The 20,452-nt window shown below is 33.3% G+C and overlaps 4 protein-coding genes and 1 pseudogene across 4 annotated transcripts; 3 read left to right on the forward strand and 2 right to left on the reverse strand.

Moving 5' to 3' along the window:
• LOC143462749 (lactoylglutathione lyase-like) lies at positions 1–5,205 on the forward strand. Its single transcript, XM_076961008.1, has 5 exons — positions 1–138; positions 224–306; positions 2,643–2,783; positions 2,918–3,075; positions 4,461–5,205. The coding sequence occupies exons 1-5, from the start codon at positions 61–63 to the stop codon at positions 4,544–4,546; spliced, it is 546 nt and encodes a 181-aa protein (XP_076817123.1). The 5' UTR covers positions 1–60; the 3' UTR covers positions 4,547–5,205.
• Positions 5,206–5,348: 143 nt separating this feature from the next.
• Positions 5,349–6,534, forward strand: LOC143462748 (tRNA-specific adenosine deaminase 2-like). Its single transcript, XM_076961007.1, has one exon. The coding sequence runs from the start codon at positions 5,413–5,415 to the stop codon at positions 5,971–5,973; it is 561 nt and encodes a 186-aa protein (XP_076817122.1). The 5' UTR covers positions 5,349–5,412; the 3' UTR covers positions 5,974–6,534.
• On the reverse strand, positions 6,023–7,525 carry LOC143462750 (putative L-asparaginase periplasmic). Its single transcript, XM_076961009.1, has 4 exons — positions 7,426–7,525; positions 7,121–7,280; positions 6,895–7,009; positions 6,023–6,805 (listed from the first exon to the last, which is right to left on the reverse strand). Exons 1-4 carry the CDS (start codon positions 7,463–7,465, stop codon positions 6,611–6,613), a joined length of 510 nt encoding a protein of 169 aa, XP_076817124.1. The 5' UTR covers positions 7,466–7,525; the 3' UTR covers positions 6,023–6,610.
• A 539-nt stretch (positions 7,526–8,064) lies between these two features.
• LOC143462461 (uncharacterized) lies at positions 8,065–16,582 on the forward strand. Its single transcript, XM_076960645.1, has 12 exons — positions 8,065–8,345; positions 8,883–8,981; positions 10,087–10,185; positions 10,447–10,545; positions 11,075–11,272; positions 11,509–11,653; positions 12,612–12,745; positions 12,927–12,967; positions 13,823–13,882; positions 13,977–14,099; positions 14,214–14,340; positions 14,524–16,582. The coding sequence occupies exons 1-12, from the start codon at positions 8,232–8,234 to the stop codon at positions 15,439–15,441; spliced, it is 2,157 nt and encodes a 718-aa protein (XP_076816760.1). The 5' UTR covers positions 8,065–8,231; the 3' UTR covers positions 15,442–16,582.
• A 476-nt stretch (positions 16,583–17,058) lies between these two features.
• LOC143462462 (serine/threonine-protein phosphatase 6 catalytic subunit pseudogene) lies at positions 17,059–20,445 on the reverse strand (annotated as a pseudogene).
• Positions 20,446–20,452: the final 7 nt, after the last annotated feature.

Raw genomic sequence — 20,452 nt, forward strand, 5'->3', positions numbered from 1 at the left:
TATTGCTTGATGCATGTATTTCAGCCGATCTGAAAAAGTAGGTGTTTTTTGTTCTTGGCAATGGCAAGTACTGAAACTTCAAGACTTTCTGATGAAGAAATTGCTGCAAGCATTTATGAACCAGTAAAGGAAACAAAGGTGATTGTTGTGTATTTACATCAGAAAAAAACAGTTAAAATTTATTGCATGTTACCTGTTTTCATACTTAAACCTTTATTTTTAGGATTTTGTGATGCAGCAGACTATGTTGCGTGTTAAGGACCCTAAGAAGTCTCTTGAATTCTACTCAAAAGTGTTGGGCATGAGGTAAATACAAAATGTTGTAAATGAAGATATAAGCAAGTCCCAAACAAAGTTGTATTGATGCATATATATCTCTGGAATGGCACATCATGCTATGCATAGTTTTATTTGAAGTATACATTCTATTATTGCAAAAATTAATAAACCTTGTCTCTAGTTTTTTTGAATCCCCTTCTCTTCTTCATTTCGTTTATGGAGGCCCTGTGCAATTGCCAGAGTACAACTTGCTACACCTGATTAAACCAAAAACAATTTTATCGAAATATGTATATATATCATATGTCATAAAGTAATAACTATTTTCAACAACATGTTGATGTTCTCAACATAAATATGCAAGCGTACAAACAAATTTTTACATAACTTCTATTTTAGAATTTTCAACTCATTAAAATTGTTTGTTTATAGCTGTACACTTACATATTTTATGTATGGTCAAACGTCCTAAATCGGGCGCACACAGATTTGTCCCCAAAAAATGTACACAGGTCATTATAAAAACAAACAAAAAATAAATTATCGCCTTTTATTTCCTTTTGTTGACCTATCTTTGATTTAAACAATATGCTAAAGATAAGCTCATTGCATGTGGTCTGACCTTCTCATCTAAACGTATTTTGTCAGGCTATTGATTTTAGGCCAATAACATGTTTCGTATTGGCTGTTTGAACTTTGTTGTGGCACGTTCTACGCTGGTAAATTTGAAAAAAGTTTTTATGTCATTTAATAATGGAGGTGCTTAGTCTTTACTCTTTGATCACAAGTAAAACATTTTTAAATCTTCCGCAGAGTCAGAAGCAATAACGTGCGCTTGAATTTGGTACGCATTTTGCGGCTTGCACATTAAAAAAACGCAGGTCACCTGAGTGGTCTTGAGACGACTCTTTGCGTGACTAAAGTTTCTCCTTTTTTTGTTTGGTGTCTTTTAAAATGTAAAATGTAAATGCAATTACTGCTTTTAAAAGACTCACAAAACTTGAATGGTCCAAATTATACACATAGCTGGTTAAGCACAAAGGATGTTTGAGTTTTCCGGAAAGATATATGTCGAGTTTATGTTCAAACCAAGCCAAATCACCAGTGCTTCTGTTGTCAAGTGAGCTCACCTACGGTCTACACTCATTTAATAACAACACAATAAATAAGGAAGAAGTTCTCTTAATGAAATAAACACAACAAACTCTCACAGTAGATGTAATCGAGAAACGTCATTTCACTTGAACGTTGTAATAATTGGAGCAGAAATATGACTTCTTTTTTGGCAAAGAAATAAAACACAAAGATTTACAATAACTGGTAACATCAAATCATCTAAAATCTAAATCATTGCTACTCAACCTCTTTTAACTCGGTCATTTTTTTTAAACCATTAGTTTATCTGAGTAAATTTCACTGAACTGACTATGTATTTCGGTCAGAGAATACAGTTGAATTAAAAACAACCTGTTTCTAAATTGCATTTGCAATAACCTCAAGGTTATCACAATGGGTTATCAAGGTTATCACTTCACGGAATTACTTTTAGTACTGAAACATTTAGGCAGACTTCGTGGCCCGCTGGCTAAGAAGCGCTGATTTACGTCAATCATCTATCATGATAAAACCAAATCATATCATATGTTGAGTATACCATCACCGCTATCAGATTTTGACTAACAATATATCCAAGATTTACGTACGCCGCAAGAAAGAACAAAGAAAAATAAGATCATAAACAGAAAAAGTACTCTCAGAAAATTTTACAACTGTGACTAAACTCAGTGCTGGGCAACCGTTCCTTTAAAATTACTTTACGCACGCTTCCGCTCGTCACTGAAAAGAAGAGCATCAAACGTGATTTTGATCTTCCACATAAGAGCGCACTCGTTCTGCCACTCACCTTTTTAGCAATTAAAAAGATGTTCATTCCAGGGCATTTTCTAAAACCCATCACATTTGAATGTCACTAGTTTGCATTAGCGCGTTGAGTTGACCATGTTTGAGTTGGTCGAACACCGATTTAAACGTATGTTTCCATTACCATAATGTACCATGCCATATAAACCACCAATCATCGCTGTGCTATCTGATACCCTCGCAAGAAATGCTCACTCCTCGTTATGAGTTGGGAGCCTTTTTATGAAGAATAGTGCAACAAAACTTTATAAAGCAACTGAAAAAAATTCTGAGGTTGTAGGTGTACCACCAGTAGGCACTCAAACATTAGTGGCAGAGAACTGGATATATTAAGGTTGTCTTTTTCAAGCAATGGTTACTAGATAAGCGACTTCGCAAAGACCACATGTATACAAAAAAACTTAACTTGTAGTTTACGTTAAAAATGGTCTGGTGATTTTCAGGCTTCTTGCACAACTTCACTACCCATCCATGAAGTTTTCTCTTTACTTCATGGGCTATGCCAACCCTGAAGATGTTCCCTCAGATGAGCTTGAAAGAAAACAATGGATGTTCAGACAACCTGGATGTGTTGAGCTAACTCAGTAAGTATATCCGTGAAGGGTTACGAAAAAATGTGGCGTAATAAAAGTTACTTAACCTTTATGTTTTGAATAATTATATTTGATGAAATTAATTGTGTATAAACTGTTTAAAATCTGTTTTTTTTCTCTCTAAGCAACTGGGGTTCTGAGAATGACGATGCGTTAAAATATCATAATGGTAATAGTGACCCTCGTGGATTTGGTCATATTGGTATAAGTGTACCAGATGTATATGCTGCTTGCAAACGTTTTGATGAGTTTGGGGTGGAATATGTCAAAAGACCTGATGGAGGTACGGTATAGCAAGCCCATAAATAAGCTCACAACTAGTGTAAGTAATGTGCATTCATTTGCAAAACTATCAGACCACCCCAGAAAAATTGACAATTTGACAACTGTCGCTAGTTATTACATCATGCTAGGATTGATGTTGCATTATATTTTTCCTATTAAACGTCTTTTGTTTTAATACAGTTCCAGCCTAGTTTCAGACCTGAGTGATCCGTGTTTTGTTTTGTTATTTTTGTTGATTTTTGACTGCTTAAAAATGAGTGAAAATTGGTTCAATATGTGGAATTTGTCAGATTGTTGCACTCCTGAAAGCAGGACTGTTTTAGCAGAAAATATTGGACCAACTCAATGTCTTTAAACCATTTATTTAAAAAGCCGTAAAAAATTCAACCGGGCAATTTGTTTTTGGAAATCTAAAAACAATGGTAAGCCTCACAAAATAATTCCGATCAGAATTTCACAAACATTTTGCAAAAACTCATGCTAGACTGCTCTAACATCCTATTTGTTTTCTGTTCATTCCTATTTTATTTGTAATCTTGTAGATTTGTTTTGCGAAACCTATCTCTTGTCTTCTGAATGCCATAAGTACTTTGCTCGCTGTGTTAAAAACTCACTTGGCATGGATGAATTAGTAGCACCAAGTTGGTAAGATATTCTGCACTGAGACGATCCAGTTTTGTGGAGTGCAATACGCTGAACATGTTCTACATTCATATGGTATCGAATTTTCTCCATTTTTGGGTAGCTGAAAATCGACGAAAATAACAAAAGGGAAAACAAAGCACTGGTAACTCTGGTCTGAAACTAGACCAAAACTATCTAAAAACTTTTGGCTCGGTGACCGAGTGCTTAGGGGGCTGGTCTTGCAATAATATGTGTCTTGTGTTCGATATCCAATTGCACTGTTTTTTTAATGCCCTTGGTCAAAGCAGTAACGACGCTTGCTCCTGTTCAATGGACCTGGTGAACAGTTTTAAAGGTAACAGGTAACATATCAAAAATATGTTTGACAGAAAATGGGAATTTGTACATCAGCTAGCTTGGCAACCTAGCATCGAAGGATGAAGTATCATCGCCGGGTTTAAGTCATGCAAAGACTTTCCCCAGGCCAAGGATATATGTTATCATACCATATCAAGACAATGGACCTATAAATAGAAAAACAATGACATGATGCAAAACTAGTGCTTCCATTTTGTAATAACTAGCAACAGTTGTCAGGTTTTCTTTTAGGAATGGTTCAATACTTCTGCAAATGACTGTACTACTTTCTGTTTGGTTATACTTTGAAATATTATTTATTGATAACCAAAATCTCTGTATTCAGCGTATTGTAAAAAATATATTTTCTTTATAGAACTGCAATATATTTTATTGTTTTAGGAAAAATGAAAGGTTTAGCGTTCATTAAAGATCCAGATGGATACTGGATTGAAGTTTTGGCACCCTCAGCGATAAAGCTCAACTAATCTTCTTACTATTAGTATCGGTAATTTTATGTCAAAATCATGCTTTCAAATTTAATTTGTGATTAAAGTTCAAAATTTTTTAATTGTCTATCGCCTTTCATCTGTATAAAACAAATCACCAATTGCTTTGAGCATCTTTGAAGTAGACACACTCACAACTAATGGCATAAGATCACTTCTCTAAACTCTCAATATACAACTCTTAAAATTATACAACCACAGGAATGTTCACTTCCTTTTTTTCTAAGATTTGATTGCATTAAAAATATTCTTTAGTTTGTATATTGAACAATATTTGATATTTTGCTACTTTGAACATGAACTGTTGTGTGCTTGATTGCAATACTGACAATGTGTAATATGTGTTTTATTGTTTCTGTTTATTATTTAAGTTTTTACATGTTGTGAGAAATTACTGGCGTAATTTTACTGGCATCCAAGTGATCAATTAGAATCTTGATCGTGACTTGACTGTGGAAACTGTTATAGTTTTTTTTTAAGTATGGTTTTCCTAATTGCAATATTACTGTCTCCTGTCTATACTTGGAGGTTGATTAATGGATAATTGGATGAAATATAGATTTTATCAACTGGTGGAGTATGTAAATGCACACTGTGTCTAACAAGCTAATTTTGGTACAATAAAAAGTCGCACTTAATTGTCATTTTATTGCAAAGGTAAAATCAGAGGGACCTTTCTGTGCTTTTAATTTAGTAGAATAACATGATGACTGGAATAACTTCAAAATGGTCCGAATAATTCCATTGTAAAAATATGTCCGCCTGTCTTTTCCAGATACCTACCGTAATCGTAGTGTTATTATGGAATTGTCCTGCTAGTAACAACTGGTGTGTATTTTGTAATAATGCATGAAAAGTGGATGGAAAAATGTTTTGAATATGCAGAGGATGCGCTTCAGCAAGGTGAGGTGCCGGTTGGTTGTATTATTGTGTACAAGAATGAAGAAATAATTGGCAAAGGAAAGAACCAAGTCAACAAAACAAAAAATGCTACAAGGCATGCCGAAATGGTAGCTGTAGATGATGCAATATCACATGTTCAAAAGAAGTATGATGAATTACCTGAAAAAGGTCACACAGTGGCTAATTGGCAGTTGTCAAGAGTAATGCAGAACTCAGTGCTATATGTAACAGTGGAACCATGTATTATGTGTGCTGCAGCATTGAGAATAGCAAATATTCCCGCTGTCTATTACGGATGTTCAAATGAACGCTTTGGAGGATGTGGTTCTGTACTAAACATTCATAAAGATGAAAGGCTGCAACAGTCTTTAGGACCTACATTGCATTGTATTGGAGGGCAACAGGCACACAGAGCAGTGCAACTTTTGAAAGGCTTTTATCAACAAGAGAATCCCAATGCTCCTATACCAGCCAATCGCAACTTTTTAGATTGTGATAAATGACCGGGAAACTCATTTATATAATTTTAATATTTCTCAGAAGATTTTGGTGTACCATGTAATTGACCAATTGTAATTGCAACGATTAAATCAGGCAAGTTCATAAATAATAAGTTTTTTTGCAATTGCAACTACACAATATCTGAAATACAATACATTTTAGTTATGATGTCTTTTCAAAGTTTCTTCTTCCCCAAGCTCAAGGGACTCATCAAAGGAACGTGATTTCACAATTTAAAAGGCATAAAAAATCTGTGTCCAAGAAGCTTTAACTGATTCTGGGGAAATCATTCCAGTAGTGCATAGATGTATGGCAGAGGAAGATGGCAAAGTGTGTTAGAGCCCAAGAAGACTTTGAAGGGGAAATGTTATAGCTTTTGATATTCGCTTGAAACAAAATAATTACATGCACAGTCTCGTTACTTTTCAAACACAGCATGTATTGTTTGTGCACTGTTCTAACTTTTACATTGCAAAAATGAACAACTACATATTGGTGCTGTACTAAAATTACTATGGGGTAAAGAAACTGAAATGAATTAACTGTACAGTTTTTATTATTAGCACTTCATAGATCATACTGTAAAATGGTTGTGGTAAATGGTAAATTGGTTACTGCAATTCTCAAAAAAGGCTTTGCTCATTGTCTAGTTTCATAACAACCGGTGGTTGAATTTCTTGAAACGTTTGCTGCTGCCAAGAGTTTGCCATCCATTGCAATAAAAACCCCTTTACTTTGAATGCTTGATATTGCACCCAGTGCAAATCCAACATTGAAATCTGCGTCGGAATCTTTAAAAGTCTCTGGTATGATTGCACCAGTCAGCACAACAATCTACAAAAAAAATAATAAAGTTTTACTGAATCTTAATCATCATTATCTATTTTACTGGTGTGGCATTGGAATGATTGATTGTATTGTACCTTTTCTAGGTTGCTTTTCTGAATATATGCAGCTGTTTCAATCAAAGTGTCTGTGCCATGAGTGATAAGAATCTTTTTCTTTGGACTTGATTGACACATACTTAACAGCTTTTCCCTTGGTAAAAATTGTTTATAAAATATCATTCCAATTATCAGAATACCTCAGGTATCCTCAAATTGTTGCCTAAGCCAATTATGAAAACTTACTAAATAAAGTATAGCCTACCTATGTTCTTGTGTCATATCTTGCGAGTCAACACGACAACACGTGAGAAAATCGCAGTTGAAATTCGGATTGATACGTTTCAATATTTTCTTTGCAGCTGAGCCACAAATTTCAAATGCATAGCCACTGATGCGTTTTGGGTATGCCTTATCAATTGTACCTAGAAAAAGGAAGTAAGAAATGAATCAGTTATTAAATTTTGATGTAACATTATTCAGGAATAAACGATTTTATTGGTAAATAAAGTAAACGACAAATATTTCTAGAATGTAATACATATAACTTAGATGTTTTTAAAGCTATACCTCCAGTTTGAATCACGCAAAACCCATTTTCATCATCCATCTGCGTTACTTAAAATAGTTGAAATGCTTACGTAAAAATTTGACTGCCAAATGTATGCACAATGTAAGTTATGATCTCTTAATTAAGTGTTTTTTGCGTCTTTGAGTCTCACTGAGTATTTTAACTTAGTCCGTTCTTTATGATACTGACATTAAGTAAATGTGTTATTCCTTAAGCCATACAAAACATTATTGCAGCTTTTAAACACGGTTCTCTAATATTTCGAATTCCAAAGAAAAGTTATTAATAATCATAACCATAATGTAATAATGACGTTGGACGTCTTGTTACCTATGTCAGTATGTAAGAAGAAGAGTTCATTCCTGACTTATAAACAAAGCTGCAAGTTACGTAACAAAATAAAAAATGACAAATTTGCTAATGTACAAACGTTTTTGTGGCTTTACCAGCTCTATTTTTACAGCATGTGTTGGTATCCTTTAGGCTATTTAAAAAATTTCAATCTTAATGAATTGTATCGCAATTCTACGCACAGTTTGTCAGAAGAATTTTGACTTCAGTTGGTTTTACTCCGGGTGTTTCCCCACCACGAAAACCGCACGAGGCGCTCTTTTTGTTTACTTTGTTACGTCATTTCTTGTTTGGTAACTTGATACCTGTCACTTGTCAAACTAGTGCGGAGGGATGTCATGTAAGTTTGTAAGTTGACGAAAAACTGAACTAAATAGGATTATTGCATACCACGCGTAGCGCTTTAGCTGCGTAATCTACTTATATATCACTGTAATGGACAGAGGATTATATTATGAGCACTGATAAGCACCCGCTTGATCAACAATTATTACGCGCTTCGGCCAAAGGAAGACTTCATGATGTGATTAATTTACTTCAAAAAGGAGCAACACTTGCTGTGAATAAGGTTATATTGTGGTTTTTTGGCCATTACACATGAATGAAAGATATTTCAAATGTGTGTAAATTTCTGGTATGAATCCGGTTCACTACTCATCGTGTATGAATTCTTAGTATTGTCTTTTTGTTTTTTTAAAGGAGTTATAACACCAAATTTGAGATCATATGTCTAATCACTCTTTTCACTTTATGTATAATTTGCACTACTTTAAAAAACATGTTATAGTTAAATCAATTGGAATAAACAATTACTAAACAACATACAGTATGAAAATAGTTTTTGTTATTATTTTGTCCTAAAATTTTTGTTGTGTAATTTGATTTCATAATGCTTGAAATCGTAGGCTACAAATAGTTGTATTTTCTATTTGGCAAAGTAAAAATTGAATTTCCATTGGTTTGCTTTTGTGAAACAAAATAATAACTTTTTGTAAAGAAAATGCAAAATTATGATGCAGTTATTGTAATTGTATAACAAAAGTTATTATAGTTATTGTATAACAAAATTGGAAGTAATAATAACTTCTAAGCATATGTTTTACAGCATGGTCGAACACCTTTACATATTGCAGCACACCGTGGATATCTAGATATAGTTCGTACGTTACTACAAGCAGGTTGCAATCCAGATATTCAAGACGATGTAAGTAGTTCAATTTACCTCTACTAATTGCTGTTGATCATGTTTCATGACTAACACACGCCCATGCATAGCAATTTTGTATGAAATTTATGTTATTTTCGTTTGAGCTTCTGAGTGATTTTACTATGTCTGATTGGAAATTCCATTTCATATGAATGTTAGATATATATATATGTATAGTCCATTAGACTATGTGTCTGTGTTAACTAAGTTATGCTATGCATTGTTTATTTTTTTTCATTTACTATGGAGAATGGCGGCAAAACATTTTCATAGGTATTTATAATATTTAGTGATTATAATTTATAGTATTTATCATTCAGCATACTAAATGTTTTTTGCAATTAAAAGGTATTGAGAGTTTAAATATGTTCAAAGTGTCTTCATTTGTTGTATGAACAGAGGTATACTGCCTAGTGCTTAGGTAATAGATCATTATCATACAAAATGTTGACGTGTAGTCCACATTTTCACTATGACAAGGTGACAATTGCTTTAAAAAAAACTCTTGACTAAAATAAAAGTGTTTATAAACATTAAGATATCAAAAGCCTGTAACTTTGCTGAAATGAATAGAGGAGTTGGCAAATTTCACAAAAATTACCTATTTATTTGTTATGTATTTATCTATCTAATCTACTTATAAGCTTGGTTACAAATGTAGTAGCAATGCTTCTAAATATATAATATTCTCCATAATTTATGTATTACATGTTAGTTTTGTCAAATTGTTTTTTGCTTAACCTTTCAAAGTATAGGAAAAACATTGTTGAGGTAACGGTACTTCAATTAATCATTCAACTCTCTTTCATTTTTAAGTACCACCATGTTTGTTCATCACTTTTTACTACAAATACAACAGAAAAAGAAAAGTGAAAGCAAAATATTTAGCTTATTGTGTATGAAGTGGTTCACTATTTCATTGCGTATTTACATGTTACGGCTGTTAAAACTTTATTTTTGTTGCCTGTAAAATTTAGTATTTCTCACATACAGTATTTTTACGTTATGTTGTACGAGAACATAGGGCTGTTTAAAACTATTATATTGTTGTTACGCAATTTATACTGAAACATTTATTACCATTTACACCTTTTTTTGTTAGAATGGTGACACTGCATTACACAGGGCAGTAACTGCAGGGTATGAGAGAATAGTGCAGCGTTTACTAGATGAAGCATGCAGTGTGGACAGACAAAATAACGTAAGTGTATATATACTGAAAGTGTTCCTTTATGATGACTCTCTGACATGTGTATGAGTTATATATATTGTAAAGACACAAAATTTTTATTGGGGCTGTAAAAGAGTTGTTTTCAACTATGGTATGTTGTGGGAAAACACACATTCTGCATAAGGATTGTTGTGTTTGTACATCCAAATACCACATCATGCCAGACCAAAACATATATTACGTTAGTACTCTCTACATAAGAGTTAATAAGTTTATATTTTTTGTGTTCAGCTTGGAGATACTGCTTTGCATGAAGCTTCCAGATGCGGATATAGCAGAATAGTAAAATGCCTTATCCAAGCAAGTGCCAATGTTTCATGTAGAAATAAGGTTAGCTAGATGGTACTTTAGATAAAACATGCAGCTTGTGATGTTAAACATAAAATACAACTTAGTAGGTATAGTTACAGTATATACATTCTGGTTAAAATTAAATTCAGTGTTTGTGTCATTACTATTTACAGTTAACTGAATTTACTTGATTGATTAAAAATATACATATGATTGATTTAATCGTGTCACCTCACCATGAAACATTACATGAAATCAACGTGAACAAATCTGTTTTCATCTTGGTAATTCAAAAAATTCTTTACATTGCTGCTATAATGTAATGATGGTATCTGAAAATAGTTATCTATGTGTGGTAGACTTGTAGTAATATAAAATTTACATCATTTCCATATACAGTAGTAGACATATAACGTCTGATATGGATTCTGTATTTCCCACGTAGCTGTTTATTCCCACTCCACACCAAACGTAATGACATGTTACGGATCTTTGTCATCTGTTTGTTTCTATAAGATGTTCGCATAAAGGTAAACATGTTTTCATAGAAAAAAAAACTTTAATTTAGAATGGGGATGTTCCTCTTCACATGGCCTGTGCAAATGGTCATGCTACGTCCACTCAACAGCTTCTTTCTGCAAGTTCAAATCCATCAGCAAGCAACAAACAAGGAGATATGCCATTGCACTTGGCTGTTCGATTTGCTCACTGCACCTGCACACGCTTGCTCATTGGATCTAACTGTGACATTAACCACCAAAATGAAGTAATAATATATTTTAAGTTTGATCAAGGTGATATTAATATTTGTACCATTCTAAGTTCTGAAATCAGTCTTTAACTACTTTTAGCTAAAATGCAAATTATTGTGCTGATCGCTAAGTGGGGATTGCTTGTAAGGCTCATGAATTGCTATTGTTCTCCTTACCCTAATTTAATGGTTAAACTAATTTAGAAATTAAACTCATTTGACCATACCTTTGTGATTGCGATTTCATATAGTTCGGAAATACAGCTTTACATATAGCTGTGGTAACACAACATCGCAAGATAGTTAGGATTTTGTTGGATGGAAAAGCAGAAGCTCAGAAGATATTGAATAAAAAACGTAAATCTCCAGTTGACCTGGCCAGGGACAATGAAAATGGTGAATTGTGTTTTATTTTGTGTCATAGCTCATAAGGTTATTTTTCATAAGTATCAAAATTTAATTATATACAATGTGCATTGTTGATATTATATGCTTGGTGTCATCCAAGTTTTAATAGTCTTATCTTAAGGATGGAAGTAATATAATCCTACATTAAAATAACTGTGTTTTGATAAGCTGTTGCTTATCAGTTCATCCCATCCTTTTAACATATAGTTATGCAACCACTGAAGCCTGACACATTCCTTGCCAACGATCCTGCATAACAAAAACGAATATGCCAATGAGAACTAGTAAATTCTTTGAATTCTTTTGTCAGCTTGGCCACTTGACCTTTTAGCATGAAGCGTTGCAATACAGCAGATGCTCTATTGTGTTATTATGATATTCTATATACCACATTGTGTTAACGCTCTTGTGTTTAAATCTGCTGAGTGAGCAAGTGGCCATAAAATGCTGCATGTGTCACTCCCTAGTTCATACCCAGATACTTGAAGCAATGCTTGTTCAGGGTTAATCCTGTTATCAGTTAACTGTTTGCTGTTGAAAACGGTTTATGAAAAATGTTTGGTGAGGCTGTCTAAAAACCAATTTTATTTACTCTTTTATTATTATTTCCATGTAGGTTCACTTTGCTGTTGAACATTGTTACAATTGAATTTCACTTTTTATACATACATACATACATATATATAAATATTTGTGTATGTATGATTGCTTTACACATAAAAAGCTTTTGTTCATTACTTCACTTGGTACAGCATTTTTGAAAACGCTTTATGTAACAGTGCAGGAAGCATTGATGCCCAGTCAGTCCATATCCAAATCTTTCAATACACTGTTATTATAAGCATTTGTATAGTTACATGCATTTTGCACAACCTCTGTTGTTATTGTAGTAATAACATTTGCACACGGAATTGTGTTACCCAGACTTTGTTGTTACATCGCTTAGGGGAGTTGATTCTGATGCTGGTGTCAGGATCACGTCCACCTTCTCATAGACGAAGAGGAAGATCTCAGCACAAAACCTCATCTGCAAAATACCGCAGCAGGTCTGATCCAAGAGATGCACGAAGACAAGAAAATGTAAGAATGCTACTTGATTGACTTTTGATAATTATTTATTTACTTCATATACCATGTGCATAGAAATAGTTCTGGTTCCAATAATCAACTTGAGTATTTAGTAGATTGTAATAACATATTATGAAATAGATTTAGAAAAACTTCTGTAGATTTTAGAAATATTTCATTTTTACTTTCGTAGAACAGTAGTGAAGAGTGCAATGCAAACACGTCTCTAAGAAGGTAAACAATTATCATGATACTTGTGATATCTTTTTTAGATAATGATGTTGTTTCATAGTTCTTGTTTTATTCATGATGACTGCGTTTTCAGGTAATTCAGAGTGTATGTAGCGACAGCGTTATCATAATATTTAAAGAAGAGGTGCCCGAAATTTTAAGTGCATGGTCCACATTACATTATTCTTGTGCCTCGGTGGCCCACAAAAAATTTACTCAAATTTTTTATCTTAAAATTTATGATTAAATTCCTTGGCTGACTAAATATGCTATATTATTTATTTATTTCCTCGCTTTTTGAAAGTTCAAACTGGGAAGATGTGATGTAACAGCATGGAGATTGTAGCACTTTGAAGGTTAATGCGACGTAACCTCCGATACAGAAATTTGAGTGGGCTGATGATCATTTGTCACATAGAAAATTTCTGAAGACGTTTTTGTATCAGAGAAAATGTTCTTAGTGCTGTTGTCTGAGTGCACAACGCTTCTAGTGGAAATCAAAGCATCTGCTGCAATAAGAACACTGATATTTTGTTTACTTTATTATTTTGAAAAAAATGAGATTTGAAAAGTGTTGGTACTTTTTACCCTGTTGATGCAGTCTTCAATCAAAATATTTCCAATTACACTATCGCTATATCTGAAAAGTTTAGATGTGCAGATATAAGCATACAAAAATGCCAAATAAATAAATATTTTAAAACATACCATATTTAGGGTACAGGTTAAAATGCAGTAACTTAAAATGTTAGTGGACAAAACAGAATAGATAAATAACATTCAAGTCAACTCTATTCTCATCAATTTGCTTACGCCTCTGTAATTGTATTGCTGAAGTATTCAAATTATATGCACTAGAATGCCTAGGAAAAAGAAGATTAAAGACCGAAATTACACTCCTGGTCCAGAACTGTGCAGGTACAAAGAGGGTTGTAATAAAAAAAGTAAATGATTTAAATTTCAGTGTTTAATTTTAAACCTAATTTGTTCATTGATTGCATGAAAAATAAAGGAATTTATATCGGGTATCAAGAAGAAAATTAGAAAACCCGTCACCGAAAAAGGGTCTGGATGACTATCACAGAAAACTGGTGGTTAATCCTTATATAGTTCCACAACTATACACACTTCACAGGTATCAACGCTAAGCAAGATTGCATTTTACATGTAACCCAAAGGAAATAATTTGGAAAACAGATATAATGGAATAAGATTGTACACTAATTCAAGCATTTGTCCCTTTTGTTAGGGACCAAAATGGATCCATTCACCAAACACCTGTTGTTACTGACATACCAACTCCTCCACAAGTTGTAACTCATTTTGACAACGCCATACAGAGAACCAGACAAGATTTAACCTCTTCAATGGAACAGGTAACTTAATGTATAACGCAACCTTATAGAAGTGATAATCACAATAAAAGGAATGAAAGTATTATATTTGTATACATTTTGTTTGAACACAGCCAAATACAATTGCATATTTAATTCATTTAAAAGGTTTGGTAATTTAGGTTATCGATCATTTTTGTTCATGCTTGTTCTCTTGTCATTTAGGCTGCTACATCTTTGTCAAAACGAATCGACGAACTAAAAACGGAGACTGAGTATCAGCTGAAATCCTTAGACAGGATTACTTCTGAGCGAATTCGTGCTGAAAGAACAATGTGTTTGCACAGAATCGATCAGCGTGCAATGCATGAAAGAACTCATTCACAGCGAGATGTAATGGACAAACTGCAAGGCTGGATGGAATCCAGATTAGGGCAAAGGAAAGATAATACATATTCATATGATGTAAAACCAACTGACATAATATATCCACCAAGAAGCAATCACCATGATGGTTTATACAGTCACAATGACACCTACTCTCCAGACCATTGTGCAGGAAAATTGCATTCCACCCAACCAGCACATTTTCACCATCATAATTTGATGACAGAAAGTGAAGTCAGAAGCGTGGATTCTGGTGTTGGAGAAACATCTGGCATAAAAAATCTCGATTCTCTCACAATGAAATTTCCTGGTGATCTAACAGATCACACTGAGTTGGCTTCAAGGTTACACGAACCCTGTAACATTCAAGCTAAATCTGGTATTCATGCCAATGACTTGGCAGAAGGCTTACAGAAAACCATACAGTTACTTCCATTTGCTGATAATAAACAGTGCAATTCAGTAGTGTCTTCTTCTGCCAGCTTAGATTTTCATCCACACAATTTTGATCACCATAAAATTGACACAAGTTTGTCACACAAAGACATTAAAGAGCAAACTGACATTTGTAATAAAACACCTTTAACAAGTCATATGTTGCATGCTCATCCAGTGAGCTTTTCGTTTTCAAAACCACATGCACAACCACATTTACTACAGCACAGTACAATTGTTCATTCCTCAACAAAAGACTGGCAGAGAAGTGATACGGAAGATAGCGATTTAGCTGATCAAATTAGCAGCATCAGGCTTTAGTATAGCAGTAGCATATGCGGTAATCATTAAGCATAATATATTGCATTCCATAAGATGTACTAAGATAGTAGCTGCGTTGTCATTAGCATTCCACATTAATAACGTGTAATATTTTTGCTCTGCTGTTTATGAATAATGGGCAGCCATGTTTAGATTAAAGTAGATCCAGTGACTAAACATGAATTTCTATGCGAACAACATGAAAAATTTGATTTGCCGCATTTACTTGTTAAAATTGTCTAGTTAAACCATACATGGATAAGCATGAAGCCCCATTACGCAAAGGGCTCCTCGACAACCATTTGGTGTGACAATTATCCTTGTGTTATGAAGGTCTTTGTCAGAGGCAAAATCGATAAACACGGAAAGTTGGAACGAAAAATATAATTTTAACAATTGCTGTATTGAAGGCAAAAGTTGATTATTCTTTCTTCAAATTGTGTGTGAATATTTCAGTGTTGTTGTTCTTTATGTTTTTATAAATGTTACTGGTAGGTTATTGGTTAAATTTATGTCTAAATTTAATATGGTTACATTTATTATTCTAGTAGTGCAATTATGCATTGCTTTCAATTTTTTTTTGTGCTTCCTTTATGTCCAAAGTCTTGTTTTATCATTTGTATACTTCATTCAAAATTAATAAACTTAATTTAATATTGTTTCATATAAAATTGAAAAAAATGCTACTAAACTGTGTTGATATGCTATTTAATAGCTTAACAAGGTGTGTCAAAATAAAGATTTGTTTTTACGTTTTAATGTTTTTCAATTTTATGGAGTGGTACATCATAGATATTTTTAAATTGTATTTTGTATTATTTAAATTTCAAGTGTGCTTAAGATTAGCAATTCCAAGTTTTTTACTTCAATCTCAGCCCTTAATCATTGGAATTCTTGCTGATTAATCTATATTTTAAAAGATTTTTATTCCATATTTTTGTACATTAACTGGGTACAGTGCTCTTGCAACTACCTACTGGAAAAAAATTTTTTCATTAAAAAGTTTTTTGGTTTTCCTATTATAGTTTTTACTTTTTGGAACATTTGTTGCTCTTAGTTCGACCATTTCATATGCGTAACGTATGACTATTTTGCATTCATAAATCACTGTCACTGCCTTCAATAGAATCATTTCCATCTAGTCTGTCATGATTTACTTGAAGACAGAGTTTTATAGTGGTAATTTATGCTTTTGGACAGAATCACAGATTAATCATTGTACGGCTGTTAAAATTTTTTTTTTATAGAAAATAGGCTAAAAAAGGTTGAAATCAAATGAGAATACAGTTTTAATAACACCGTAGTAATGACTTCAATATTCACCTTTCCTGAATAGTATTTGAAACTAAAAAGTTTGAAAAGGGTCTACTAAACTCCTGTCAAGTCAAAAGTAGTCTTTGTCTCATCCAACCATATTTATTATGTAGACATCGAGATACATATTTTTAGAACAGAACTGAATCTCAAAAGATTCAAATCCATATTTGTATATTTTCAAAGTCCTAGGAATTCCCTTTCCTTTTAAAATTATATACTTTCGTTAGCACATACAGTCGATTTTAGAGTTCAATTTTTGTCAGAAAAAACATGCCGTAAACTACAACAATGCATAAAACCTTGAAAAAGTGACATTTTATTAACAATTTTCTACAATGATCAGCATAACACAATTGTTAAATAAAACTTGCAGCAATGCTCTGTCGCAGTTTTACTGCAATATTAATTATAGGCACTACACATACTATTAAATGTGGCACAAAGTAAGTAGCAGTGTGGCAGTACTGAAAAGCATATTACTGATATTCAATTGCAACAATTTCTGTCCCGATATACCGAGAAAAAATGTGCAACGAATCCAAAATGGCTTCAGCTAATCCAGTAAAAACTTTTCAATGCTTTTTCATAATCTAGTTCTTGCAATATGTCACAGTATTTCTAAGTAATATTTCAACCTTAATTCAATGACTTTTATGTCAACAATCTATGTCAAGTTGTTTCTTTTGTTGGTATACTACAATTATCTTTTCCTTGATCAAGCAAAACATAAACACCTCATACTACAGGATAATAACGTATAGTAGCATGTTAGAACCTGCAAAAATCACTCTGAAAGAGGTAGGAACAGATATAAGATTACATACACACTTTATACAATATTGTGCTTAAGCAATATCAAGTTTTATGACAGCAAAAGTTCTTAAAACAGAAGTCATACATTCAATAAGTTAAACTTTAAAGCATTTTCTGCATGCATTTCCAAATATTCTGGAAGCATAAATTCAAAAAAAAGCTCATTAATATCAGATGTTTTTATCTCAACTTAAGTGGCAGGAAATATGAAAAATTGTGAGGTTGATAAAATGTAGGACTTCTATAAATGGTTTAAAAAGCCCTGTTAAATTAATGGTTGGTGGTTAGAGGTTGGTTTTGTTCTTTTGAAAATGTTCATGGAAGAACATTAAATATGAAAAAATTAAATTTTGGCTCACAGCTTTCAGTCAGTTTAGTGGACCAGAACAAAACTTGGTGCTACGTTTGATTTTATATGTAAGTCATCCACTATCATTAAAGCCTAAGGCATGTTTACTGTGTGCGCTAATTTCTAGGCAGAATTATGAAATCTTTTGAGAAATTGTATCTTTACTTATTTCACAACAAAATGTAACGTAGAAATTGGCTTTTAAGTGTTAGACACCTCCTTAAGCAAAAAATGCATGTTTAACTTAAGGGATTAACCTAAATTTGCTACAACCAACTTTCCAGATAATGCGAACGGAAAAGCAAACAGATTAGCACAAGATAAAAGTCAAAATCCAGAATTAAAACAAAGCAAAATATTTGTCATATCTGCAAGTAACCAAAATGAAGTCAAGGATAATGTCTGATAATCATAGTTTACTAGATTTACAAAAGTAAACCAGGCAAGCAGAGATTGTTAAACTAACTTTAGTGATCAAAAGCGAACACAACAGTTTAATAAAATGAAAACGACAAATAAATGTTGATGAAAAATAGTTCAAAGGTCTATATGTTAAAAACTGCTCGCTGATCTTACATCTATAACTCATACAGATTGGTTTTCCCTCTTGACTTCAGTAAACCAGCAAACAGTGTTCGCCAGTGAACTCTGGTCTGCAATTACACCAACTTATGTTTACAAACATACATTTAAGCTTTTTATGCATGGCGCCACATACGCAGACACCTTTCTTTAAAGAACTGCTTAGAACTTGTAAAGACACTGTGTTCCTATAACCAACTTAGATTTGTAGATAAACATGTGTAATGTGTACAAGAAAAATGTTCAACAACAAATTATAAATGAAATGAGTTTTGTTTCTTTGCAAATTATAGAAAATACGGTGTTGTGGTCCTTGATGGTATGACTCTCATATTGTCAGGCACTGCTCTGAATAACTTTGCTTCACGTTCCTGGGGTGATCTGATAACCATGATTGCTGCAACATTACCACATCGATAACAATAATTCGGGGCCGACCACACAGTGACAAGATGATCATTAAACATGTATTTATATCCATCATGTACAACTTGGTGTGCTCGACAGATCAACGAAAGATCATTTAAATGAACAAATTCCTGTGTAACTTTGGCACCGAATAACCATCCTGCTCCGCGATTACTGATGGCCCAAGTGTCAACATCTTCTGGATCAGACCACACTAAATCACAAAACGGTCCTTTGTGAGGTATTTCCTGCTGACGGTCTATGATGCGGATCTGATCAAGGGTTTTAATATCTGGCGATAAACCTCCATGCACACACAAGATCTTATTATCGATAATGGCAGCAATTGTAAGCAAGTCAAACACCTTTGTGCAGTATCTCCAAGCATTTGCATTGCCATATTTCGTTTGACATTCATCATAAAATCCATACACTTGTGTGATTTGCCTTGTTTCATGATTTCCACGAAGCAGGGTTATCTTGTCAGGCCACTTTGCTTTCAAAGTAAGCAAATAAGTGAAAGTTTCCAGGCTGTAGTAACCTCTGTCAACAAAATCTCCCATGAAAATATAACTTGTTTCAGGAATTTCTCCTCCTGTGCGAAATAACTCTAGTAAATCATAAAACTGTCCATGAATATCACCGCACACTGTTACAGGAGTTGAAACAGGTTGCACATTTGATTCTTCGAGCAGCAAATCACAGACATAATCACATAACCTTTTGAGATAATTCTCTGGCAAATACTTGCACTCCTTGGCCAAGGTGATCATTTTATCAATGTCAATTGAAATCATATTTTAATTTTGTAGAAACGCTTACACTACAAATCTATTACCATAAACATATACATGTAAGTACTAGCAATATTATAGCAATTACTATAACCATATTGAAATTATTATAGAAATTAATTATTTTAATTTGAAATTGCTATAATATTACAGCATTAATACTATAACAATTTCAAATAACTTTTTGCAATATTACTGATATATAAACATGCCATTAAATAAAAAACAATTTTGTACATCAATGCTAACACAACATAAAACTTTGAGTGTTCGAAAATCGCAAGCCTGGAGGTCTTTTATTTTTTTTAACTCTCATACTAATCAGTTGCATAATACCATAGTCAATATGGGATGAGATTTGAATATTTTTATGAAAGCCAGTAGATCCTACAGGTTTTTTAAAATGGAATTTCTCACTTAATACCAATGCATTACATTGTGCACAAGACATACGGCCAATTACAAAGTATTGTGGCAAGCAGTGATTCACAACATGTAGCATGCATTCTTACTTGCGCTTTAGTGTCACCAAGTGGTTAACTATGCTTTGTTGCATATTGCTGCCCTGTATTCTTTGTAGTATCTTTATTTCTGCAGTATATTTCAGTGTGCTATGCTGATTATTATCCAATCATTAACTTAGTTTAAGTCATGCAACTACGATGGCATATTCTGGAATCAATTTAGAGCAGGGGTGTCCAACCCATGGCCCGCAGGTCACATTTGGCCAGCGGGAAGGTTCTGAGTG

This window comes from Clavelina lepadiformis, chromosome 6 (genome assembly GCF_947623445.1).
Source record: "Clavelina lepadiformis chromosome 6, kaClaLepa1.1, whole genome shotgun sequence".
Classification (NCBI taxonomy): domain Eukaryota; kingdom Metazoa; phylum Chordata; class Ascidiacea; order Aplousobranchia; family Clavelinidae; genus Clavelina; species Clavelina lepadiformis.

Bases quoted from the DNA above. Each gene is read 5' to 3' on its own strand.
- LOC143462749 (XM_076961008.1), top strand. From the start codon at position 61: ATGGCAAGTACTGAAACTTCAAGACTTTCTGATGAAGAAATTGCTGCA. The intron at 307-2,642 runs GTAAATACAAAA...GGTGATTTTCAG, and splicing joins TCAAAAGTGTTGGGCATGAG to GCTTCTTGCACAACTTCACT. The intron at 3,076-4,460 runs GTACGGTATAGC...TTATTGTTTTAG, and splicing joins TGTCAAAAGACCTGATGGAG to GAAAAATGAAAGGTTTAGCG.
- LOC143462748 (XM_076961007.1), top strand. From the start codon at position 5,413: ATGCATGAAAAGTGGATGGAAAAATGTTTTGAATATGCAGAGGATGCG.
- LOC143462750 (XM_076961009.1), bottom strand. From the start codon at position 7,465: ATGGATGATGAAAATGGGTTTTGCGTGATTCAAACTGGAG. The intron at 7,281-7,425 runs GTATAGCTTTAA...TCCTTTTTCTAG, and splicing joins TTGCGTGATTCAAACTGGAG to GTACAATTGATAAGGCATAC. The intron at 7,010-7,120 runs GTAGGCTATACT...ATTTTTACCAAG, and splicing joins GATATGACACAAGAACATAG to GGAAAAGCTGTTAAGTATGT.
- LOC143462461 (XM_076960645.1), top strand. From the start codon at position 8,232: ATGAGCACTGATAAGCACCCGCTTGATCAACAATTATTACGCGCTTCG. The intron at 11,273-11,508 runs GTAATAATATAT...GATTTCATATAG, and splicing joins ACATTAACCACCAAAATGAA to TTCGGAAATACAGCTTTACA. The intron at 11,654-12,611 runs GTGAATTGTGTT...TACATCGCTTAG, and splicing joins GGCCAGGGACAATGAAAATG to GGGAGTTGATTCTGATGCTG.